Source organism: Myotis davidii, unplaced genomic scaffold (genome assembly GCF_000327345.1).
Source record: "Myotis davidii unplaced genomic scaffold, ASM32734v1 scaffold569, whole genome shotgun sequence".
Lineage (NCBI taxonomy): Eukaryota > Metazoa > Chordata > Mammalia > Chiroptera > Vespertilionidae > Myotis > Myotis davidii.
This window is the reverse complement of record NW_006299876.1, coordinates 417,561-428,197: the sequence shown is the minus strand read 5'-3', so window position 1 is coordinate 428,197 and position 10,637 is coordinate 417,561. Positions and strand designations below refer to the sequence as shown.

The 10,637-nt window shown below is 33.0% G+C and overlaps 1 protein-coding gene across 5 annotated transcripts in view; it reads right to left on the bottom strand.

The window, feature by feature from the left end:
- Positions 1-10,637, bottom strand: part of STAG2 (stromal antigen 2) — a 95,868-nt gene that overhangs the window by 31,565 nt on the left and 53,666 nt on the right. For all 5 annotated transcript variants that reach the window (XM_015571961.1, XM_015571963.1, XM_006776029.2 and 2 more), the window contains 10 exons: positions 9,722-9,839; positions 9,179-9,282; positions 7,676-7,768; positions 7,460-7,549; positions 6,664-6,867; positions 5,102-5,172; positions 4,712-4,799; positions 4,541-4,621; positions 3,496-3,588; positions 344-518 (listed from right to left, as the gene is read on the bottom strand). In XM_015571961.1, the coding sequence (XP_015427447.1) occupies positions 344-518; positions 3,496-3,588; positions 4,541-4,621; positions 4,712-4,799; positions 5,102-5,172; positions 6,664-6,867; positions 7,460-7,549; positions 7,676-7,768; positions 9,179-9,282; positions 9,722-9,839 (1,117 nt within the window). The remainder of the gene's footprint in view (positions 1-343; positions 519-3,495; positions 3,589-4,540; positions 4,622-4,711; positions 4,800-5,101; positions 5,173-6,663; positions 6,868-7,459; positions 7,550-7,675; positions 7,769-9,178; positions 9,283-9,721; positions 9,840-10,637) is intronic.

Sequence of the window (10,637 nt, the reverse complement as noted above, 5' to 3'; positions counted from 1 at the left end):
AGAGGGCATAAATTTCATTGAATACCTCTATGCCCAGGCACTGTACTAGTCACTTCGATCAATTTAGTCAATTCACACAATTCTATAAAGGTAGTTATAAATTAGAAAAGCAGGGTCAAGGCTAGTGAGAAGCAAAGATCTGGCTCCAAAACCTATGCTCTGTGATACCACACTGTCTTTAAAACGTTGCAAGAATGAACACAAATGTCCTGGAACATGTACCTGTGTTTCATGTTTTAGGCATAAAATATCAAATAGTAGTATAACACTTCAAGATCATTGTTACTTAAATTTGATTTATGGTAGATATACAGATTTAACAAAATGCTAGCAATAAAATTACCTGCACTGTTATTATCATCATCCTGTTCAATGAAGACATGATCCAGAATAAAGCTGAGCAACTCAGACTGCAATGATGAATCAGGGGTGTAAACTAATGGTTCTAACATGTCACGCCCTCCTGACATAATCTGATGGCTGAAGATCATCAAAATATCACACAGAATAGTGAAGGCCTGTTTTTAAAAAAAGGACAATATGCTATAAATCAAGGTTTCTTACCAATTGCTACACGTTTAACAAAAAAAAATAGAATGCAACTTTCTATATTTGGAAATCTTAAGAGTGCAATTTCTATGATAATGATTACTAATATTTACATCATGTTTTACGAACCGCAAGGTAATTTCACAAATATTCTTTTTTATTTTTAGCACCATTATTGCTAATCCTCACCTGTGGATATTTTTTTCATTGAATTTTAGAGAGAGTGGAAGGGAGGGAGGGATGGAAGGAGGGAGAGAGACAGAAACATCTTGATGTGAAAGAGACACATCAATTGGTTGCCTCCCCCAGGCTCCCAGACCAGATTGAACCTGCAATCCAAGGACATGCTCTTGACCAGGAATTGAACCCAAAACCCTCTGATGCAAGGCCACACAACTCTAACCAGAGAGACACTGGCCAAGGCTATTTTTAGCAACCTTAAATGACTTGTGTAATGTGCTAAAATTACCAAAACATGCAGGCAGGACTCAACCTCAGGTTTTCTGACTCCAAATCCTACACTCTTATGGTATACATTCTCAAATATTAAATAATGCATAAACTTGGTACCATTCTTTTCTTCTATGGAAGAAAAAACATGATACCAAAGAGATGAATATCTCATAGAAGACCTCTTAGGAAATGGATAACAAAGTCTATGGTACTTTTTAAGTACTCTCAGTGCCAATAGTATATGTGGTGCTTAAGTAGAACAAACATAAACAAGTGTAGGCTGCTTACTACAAATTAGGCAAACATGATAGGTATCATAATAAACTTAAGGCTAAAGTTTTATTTCAAGGAGCTTAACAAAACTCTATCAGGAGTTTTAAATGAAGTCAAACACTGGTAAAAATAAGTCAGAAGGTAACAAAAAAGTTACCTGTTGGGAAGGGCCAATGAAAATAGAATTTGGGGGTCACAAAGTCAATAGGAAATTACATATAAAGGAAGACTACTGCTAGAAATACAAATTATAACATAGTTTTACCTTTTTGGAACTAACCACATTCCCTTTTTTCCTCTTTATGAATTTAATTTTTTTTTCAGTCACTTCTCATTTTACTACTACAGAAGTAATTTATAGCTACCTAGATATGAGTTTACACAAACTTTTGCAAAATACATACATAGTAACAATACAAAGTGATAAATATGGTTTCAATTTTTAATTAGGTAAACTAGCAGTTCAGGTGAGATGACCAGGATATAGTCCTAGAAGCTTGTTAGGAAGACTGAACACAAGCTATTTAATGACCAAACCATCTCCAAAACTTGAACAACAAATTACATAAGAAATTATATGTTTACACTGTTAAAAAAAAAAAAAACCACACACACACAAAAAAAACAGGGAATAAGTTGCATATCTTGGTGGCATATTTTGTATGTTAAGTTTAGATCAGTGCATACTTCATTAAAATCCTATTCTTATAAGTGTAAAATCTAAACTCAATTTACCACCTTCAGAAATTTCGTTCCTTTCATCTGAATTATAGAGATGAAAATTGAATTTCCAAATCCTTTACTGCTATAATAGAAAATTATATACTGAAAACTGGAAAGAATTCAGCAATGTAATAATTGTGGCAATATACTTTTGCAAGAATGCACAAAATCCAGTAATTGGGTGTTGGCCATTTAATATATTCTAACTTATTTGTGCCCAAGTATGTATATATGGAAGGAACAAAGGGAATTGAAAATAAGAAAACTGAGACCAACAGTTAGGTAATATAGCTAACATTTTAGCTGTAACAATCCAAGTGTATTTCTTTTTTTTAATATATTTTATTGATTTTTTACAGAGAGGGAGAGAGATAGAGAGTTAGAAACATCGATCAGCTACCTCCTGCACATCTCCTACTGGGGATGTGCCCGCAACCCAGGTACATGCCCTTGACCGGAATCGAACCTGGGACCTTTCAGTCTGCAGGCTGATGCTCTATCCACTGAGCCAAACCGGTTTCGGCATCCAAGTGTATTTCTTTAATATTAGTATAATACTCATTTTTTAAAAAATGAAATAAAGACAAGTGACAAACAAAAGAAAAGGGTTGAACAATTTGGTAGCTTCGTAGTTGAACAATTATAGTTGAACAACTTTCTTGGTAGCTTTAAGAAGTAAATATACCCTAAATTAAAACAAATAGTACTCAACATAACATAAGCTGCTGAAAACCGCACTTACAATGACTAATGGGGCTCTACCCCAATAAAAAAAGGCTAAGCAAAATGAAATGGTCATAAAACCTTGAAATCACCATAAGCATTTTGACTATATCGCTATTAATATTTCCTGTTAAATGATTATAAATTCATCTGTCCCACAAAAGCATTTGTCAAAAAAAAAAAAAAAAGATTAATCCTCTGTTAGGGAATTGTAGCTAAATAGGCTCTTAGTCCCAGGATCAGAATTTATTTCACAGGTGGGAAAACTACCTATGATACCAGGTAACAGTATATTTCCAGAATGAGAAGGTTAGCAGTATTGGAATCACAATGGTATAAGAGTGAAGACAACGTTCACATAAGAAAAAATAACTCACACAGTCACGATAGGCAGGAATGTCAATATCTGATAATATTCTCAGAGATGATAAAACCATATGGAACTTTCCTCCCTGAGAAATACTTGTTATACTAGTTACTTTCAGGAATAACATTTGTAATTTCATATATTTAATTTATATCTATGAGTCTGTTTACCAAGAGTGCCATAAAGAAAACAATAACACAGAATAAATACAATGAGGGTAATCTATAATGCAATTTATAAAATGTAAGTACAAAATAAATGCATTAATCTAATTTTTGAGCATGGTATACATGGATGGATATAAGTTATTTCTACTTTGCTCAATATCAGTATATTAAATTTTCTATTTCAGTTCAAATATTTATTAACATTGCTTTAAAAGATTGCTATATATAGTAATTACTAACCTGTTCCTTAACAGTAGTATTCACGTTGGTCAGATAATGCTGACATATCTGACAGAAAACCCTCATCTGTTTCTTTAAACGCAGCAAGTCCTCCTTGAAAAAAATTGCACATTTAAAAATACCATGTAAAAAATCCAGTACTTAAGGTACTTTAAATCACTTAAACATCATACATTTAACTACATTAACTCTGCTTATACATTAGATTTAAAGTTTTCTTTATCAGAAAGGAGAACTAAACATGAGACCAATTTTCTTCAAAATCGCAGCTTTCAAAATATCAGGTATATTAATGGATAATATTCTAAGTGGACTGGGTACTTCAGAATGAGAAAATTTATCTAACGCTACATATGGCTATCTTTAATAAACCCATTATCTAAAAATGCTTAAAGAGTAAGGATTTATACTCCATTCTCAGTTTGTAATTTGAAAGGTGGCCAACTTACGAATGGAAAAAAATTAATTTAAAAAAGAACTGCATCTTTCATTTCTTATGTGAAGGATACTGGTTGTACTTTTGAAAAATAGAAACAAAAATTAGCTGTGAGATATTATTCCAATTTTTAAAAATCATCCTATCTAATAAAAGACAAAAAGGGTAATTAACCGTACCTCCGCTAATTTGGAAAAGAGAGATTCTGAGTATGAACGAGATGATCCTAAAACAATGCCAAGGCTTGTTATCATCAATTTATGTAATCCAATAGCTGCATCTGCTTGTTTCAAAGGCTGTTGGTCATCGTTTACAAAATTTATGTTTCTCAGAAAAATACTCAATATGATAATATTGAGGATAATATGGAAATCCATAAATTGTGCCACCTTCAAATGTGAACAATTTCTAATTTTAAATCATACTCTGAAGCTAAACAAGTTTTCGATCAATACACATCAAACTATAAATACAATTATTTTTTAAAGTACACATGCCTAAACAGATCAAAAGCAAGACTTTACCAAAATAAATTGGTCCTATTAAATGTATAAGCTTGCTGAAAACAGTTAATGACATTAATAAAAACTACAATGAACTGCCACCAACCTTTGTAGAGCTGCTTTCACTTATCTTTGCAAGCTGCCAAAGGATTACATAGTGAGTACATTGCAGTGCATGAATAACGATCTGTAAAAAGAACCAAGAAAATAAAGTTAAAATTAAAGTTACAATTCTTCATTCTCAAAGTTAAGTATGAAACTTGTAAATAATAAAAACCTGCTCAGGCATGTCTCCATTTTCAATTCCGGTTTTCAATAGTTTGTAATTACAAGCAAACAAATCCCACTTTGAAAGGTCATGGGCACTGTAAAAAAAGAATTAAGTTATATTAAAAAGTTAAGCTTAATCACATTTGTTTTGGACTTGAGTGTTAACAGAATGATGTTAAAATATATCAAACTTTTTAATATGAATCACAACAGCAAAAATGTGTATTTCCTTACAAATATGTTAGTTCATAATTTTTCAGTGATTATCCAATTCAAGTACTTTTCCCCAAAAAGCACAAGAAACTTAGCAATGAATTTGATAGCTTTATAACCTCAAATTATGCAAGTTGGTATTGCTACACTTTTAAGAAATCAGAAACTTTAAGATTCAACTTACTTATGAAAAGCAGTTATTCTCTTCAATGTTGACAATACCTGGTATGCATCATCTTCATCAGGTTCTTCACCCTATGAATATTAATTATACAACATTAAACATTAATAACTACCAAAGTGAAACACTTCAGGCTATCACATTGGCGACACTTCCTTGAAAAGAAAGAATAACCTAATAAAACCCAAATATTAACTGTGCCAGTATATACCGAAATCTGGCTAAATTTAAAGTAATATGGCTGGAATAATGAGGTGACACAGTTGTTATCACAAGTACATTATACCCAAGAGAGAAAAAGTGAATGACATTCTCACTTTTTCCTTCATGTAACCTAGACACAAAACTATGAAGACATCTGCTCTTTCACAATAATAAATACATAAGGACAATAAAGAGAAATATATTAGAGGACAAGCAAAAGATCATAAAGATAACACCTACAGGACAAACCCTACACAAAAGAAATAGAGCACTCAAAAAAGATGTATCAGACCAATCACAATTAATTTGGAAAAAAAGCTCTGAGTAAGGACTAGGCATGCTAGTCCTTTCTGGACATCAACTTTACAATTTAGAGTGACTTAAGTTTTTGAAAATTGTATGAGTCTTAATACATGAAACTTATAAAGTTTGTTAAATACTTCCCAACTTACTGTATCAAACCCTGGGTCTCTCAAAAAATGCTTAGTTGTTTTTAAACTTTAATTTTTCTACAAAGTAATTAAACTTAATTAACAAAATACTGGTTGATTTTAAATTATCTTGTCCTAGTAACAATCACATTCAGGGAAGAATACAGCCATTAAAAATTTTAACTAATAATGTCATCATTGTCCACCAAAATATTTGAACAAACTGCCAATTAAGCAAAAATTAGTAAGCATGCAACGTTACACATGAACAAAAAGAACATTAAAAAATTCTAAAACAAGAAACCTGAAAATTACAAAGTCCCTATGATTTTTGCAGCATTAATGATAAATGTGATGTTGAAAAGACTTAAATACATAAATTTAAGTATGAATTTTTATTGTATGCAAATCCATTAGACTATTAAATATATTTCCAGAGATGATAAAAATCACAATAAAAATACAAGTGTGTTTGAATGCCATGCTTTAAGCCTCTTTAGAAATACAATAGATAGAACATCCAAAACCCAAAGTTCGACAGTGGGTATAACAGCAGTTCCTCAAAGTTTTATGATATCAAAGACCATATACTAAGAAATACAGTACCCTACTTTTGAGACTGCATGGCCAGAGGCTAGCTCTACTTTTCTGTTCCATAATAGCCTCATATTCAACTAAACCCTGGCAACTTCCCAGATCATTTCTTTAAAATAAAATAAAAAGATGTTAGTTTTGCGTTCACCTTCCCCCAAGTCACAGATTTTACCACCTTCCTCTGTTGGTGGAGGAGTAATAGTAGCATGATGAATCATAGAACAAAAAGTCTGAACATCTTTTCAACATACTGCTAGAGACTATCACCAGGACAGGTGAATAATTCAGTTACTGAAGGGGAGGGGGCCCAACTGACAAAATACTTGTAATATATACCTCTTGCAGAAAATCTTCAAGGAGCCGGTTAAATTTATCCGCCAACTCGTCTATCAGTTGACTTCTTGAAATATCTACTCTGTTGAAGATTGTAAACTCTTCATTACAGAGCGCATGGTAAGTTTTAGAACATGCTTCCAAAACATCTGTATCTGTGTGCTTCTCTACAATATTCCGGATTTGTCGTAATAAGGCATCCAAATGCTGCAAAATCAAAGTTGTTGTTTTGTTTTGTTTTTTTCATTAAAACGAATGTATACATGGTAGGCATAAAATGAGTACACCATGATGGTGAAAAGCTTAAAATAAAGTAATTCTGCAAGTAGGACATACATTTTGTGGTGTTTTTCTAGTCATGATAAATAAATGCACTGATCCACCCATACTTATTTCCTTAACATTAACAGGAATAATATCACCATTTCATAGGGCTCTGATGAGAATTTTAACACATAAAGAACTTACAACAGTTCCTGGAAATTAAAAATATTCAATGGATATTAGCTGCTTTCTTTTTGTAATTGTAATTGTCCTGTTACCCACCCCCAATCTCTGTAAATAATCAGTGATAGTCACATAATGGCTAGGAATGAGAGTATGGCTGTGCATATGAATCAAGGGGAAGCTGCATTAGTGCCATTCTCTAAATCCAACTTAATAAAATACAGAAGACATGTAAGCTATGTTTCCTTACACATTAGAAGTTACAAATATATTTTTAAAAATAGTTTAAAACAATATGATGAACTAAACTAATACTTTTTCAAGGGGTTTTAATACACAGAGAACAGCATACCTTTTCTAATCGTCCAGTGGTATATATTTCCAAGTCAAAGTATTGAGGCAACTGCAACAAGTTAGTCACCTTTTCTGCATCTACAGAGTACTTTGAAATTTAAAAAAAAATTAAAAACTTCACAGTAATGGTAAACATTACAATAAAATTCTGTGTGACATTTTCAAACAAGATCTGTCATTTCTTAGTAACATTCTGATATTGACATAAACTTACTTTAGCTAATAACTGAGGAAGGGCCACAGCAAAAAGTTCAGTGATTTTTGTCCTGTCATCCAATTGGGTCTTCTTCTCCTTCGCTGTCAGCACCTAAAAGGTAACACGACATTTATAAGTACTAAGCCACTGACACTGTTACGTACTCTCTGTTTAAGATATACAAAATAAATAATAAAAGTACATTTTAGATGATGGATACAAAAATTTCTACTATAAAACTTGAAACGCAAAAGTGACAAAGAGAATAACCTGCACATTATAACAAAAAAAGCCACCTAAAATAACAACCACACAAAAAAAACCAACTTTGAATAGTTCTACAGGCAAAATCAATACCCAATTAGACTAACCAAGAAGCAGCTGTTAGGAACAGGAACTATAGTTTAGGAGCTTACATAATAATAGGATTAAATACCATTTCATCCTACTCTAAACTGTAGGCCATGATCCATGCGTTATGAATTCAACATAGTAAGTCACTACCAGTAATTAAAAAACAGAAAGGAAACAAAAGAAAATAGAATACATCACATACTCTAAGTTTTATTATTTGATGAAATTTCATTTAGTTACACACAAAAACATATATATAGATATGTACTAGGTCATAATATAAAATTCTATTTTTGTGCTTCACAATCAAAAAAGCTTGAAATGTAATTGTTGGTCTACAATACAAATATATGTGAACTTTGGAATAATACATTAAAATCTAATCCCAGGAAACAGGAATTTCCCCATATTAAATATATTTTAGAATTGATTTGTTATTTACTTTTCTTTATAATTGATTTTTAGAGAGAAAAGAAGGGAGGGGGGAGAGAGAAACATCGATGTGAGAGCGAGACATCCAACAGCTGCCTCCTGCCCGGCCCCTCACTGGGGATAGAGCCCACAACTCAGGCAAGTGCCCTGATGGGGAATCAAACCCTGTTGGTGCATGGGACAATACAAAACCAGCTAAGCCACACCAGCCAGAGGAGGAATTTCCCCTCTGTAATGAATAATTATGTTTTCTTCATTAAAAGCAAATCTAAAACCCTTGGCAAAGTATCTAAGGTAGTTAGAGTGTCATCCCAATATGCCAAAGTTGTGGGTTCGATCCCCGGTCAGGGCACATAAAAGAATCAGCCAATGAATACATGAGTGGAACAACAAATCTCTCTCTCTTCCTCTCTCAAGTCAATCAATAAAAAACTGTAAAGCAAATCTAAAAATAAACCAGGATGGACAAATGCACCATTCTAAAACAGTGCACTATATTCAGTCTTAAAGGCACGAACTGTCAATCACTGTATCTCTGCAGTAACTAACAAAGTATCTTATGGAAGTTTTCCAAATTGCTAATGTTCTAAAATTTACTCCTAACATATATTTACAAGCAAAGATCATCTGAAAAATAAAAGATTTTAAAATTTGATTCTATAGTTATAAATGTAATTTTATAAATGGTATTAAAAAAAAGACATAGTTTAGAATACTAAAAATGTATTGGCATACCCTTTTTCCTGTCCCTCTTCCCACAGGAGGATGACATTCAGCAGCTTGTCTGATGGTACAAAGCATTATTTCAATCAGAGCACTCTCTTGTCTGTCTGTCAGTGCTGAAAAAACAAAATCAAAGTTAATCTATGTATTTTCCCTAAATGCCATTTATAATTATTATTACATAAGAACTCCTTCTGCCTGTGATAGACCTAATATATATTATTATTTATTTATATATATATATAAATAAAATTCCATTACTGTATCATAGAAAAGATCCAAACAAGTGAAACCTTCCTAAAAATTACAAATCTGTATACAACTGGTTCACAATTTGAGCAAAGAAAGTATGAACACAGATACAAAAAAAAATTAAAGAATGTTGAGGGCAACTACATCTATCTACATAGCATAAAATTCATGTGTATGAAAACAGAATTATTCACAAAGGTTTTTCACTCAATTATTTTAGCACAATAATAAACAAATGGAATAAGTAAAACCTATTTTCAAAACTGTCTAAACAATAAAAATACCATAATTAAACATCCTTACCTTCCTCTCCACTAAGTGGCTCCTCCAGCAACAAGCTATTCATACATTCCCAGTCTTTCAGCAGCTCAGTAGCACAGTCCCACATGCTATCCACAAGGTATGCTGCATGCTCATGTAACTAATTAAAAAAGAGCAAGGTACTCTTAAACAAATAGCATACTAGCCTTAACTCAAAAGAAAGGAAGCTTTGTGGACACCATGTACAAACGTAAACAGCAATCTGCTTTTGAGTTAAGATGGAAGAAAGGACAGAGAAAAATGGCCTTACTTGCTGTGTATAAGTAAACCTTGCTAGTTGGTAGCATTCAACATTTCTGATAATAATCTTTAACATGAAAATTATTTTTGAAAATATTACATGCATGCATATTTAGAGCCTAATTGGAATTAATATTACATGAGTTAACTGTTCTAAATTATAAAATACTAGTGTCCTGGTGCACAGATTTGTGCACATTGAAAGAAAATTAATTAGAAGAAATATTTTAATATCACTATTCACCCTTTCTCTATAATAGAGTATCAAACAAATTCACGATTGACAATGTCAGATCAAAACACATGCGTGTGATTGGCACCAGTGAGAACTTTGTATGTACCGCACATGCGTTAGTCAACTTAGCACATGATGTACAGATGTAGTAAGCAGCTCCTTTGTTACTATTATAATTAGTTAGTTATTAAGAACTAGAGGCCCCCTGCACAAACATTTGTGCACTCGGCAGGGAGGGGGGTCCCTCAGCCCGGCCTGTGCCCTCTCTCAGTCTGGGACCCCTCAGGAGATAACGACCTACTGGCTAGGCCCGCTCCCCAGGTGGCAGAGGGCAGGCCCGATCCCTCAGTGCATGCCCTGCTTCCCCGGGTTGCATACACAGCAGGGCCGATCCGGGCTTTAGGGCGCCACCCCGTTGCACAA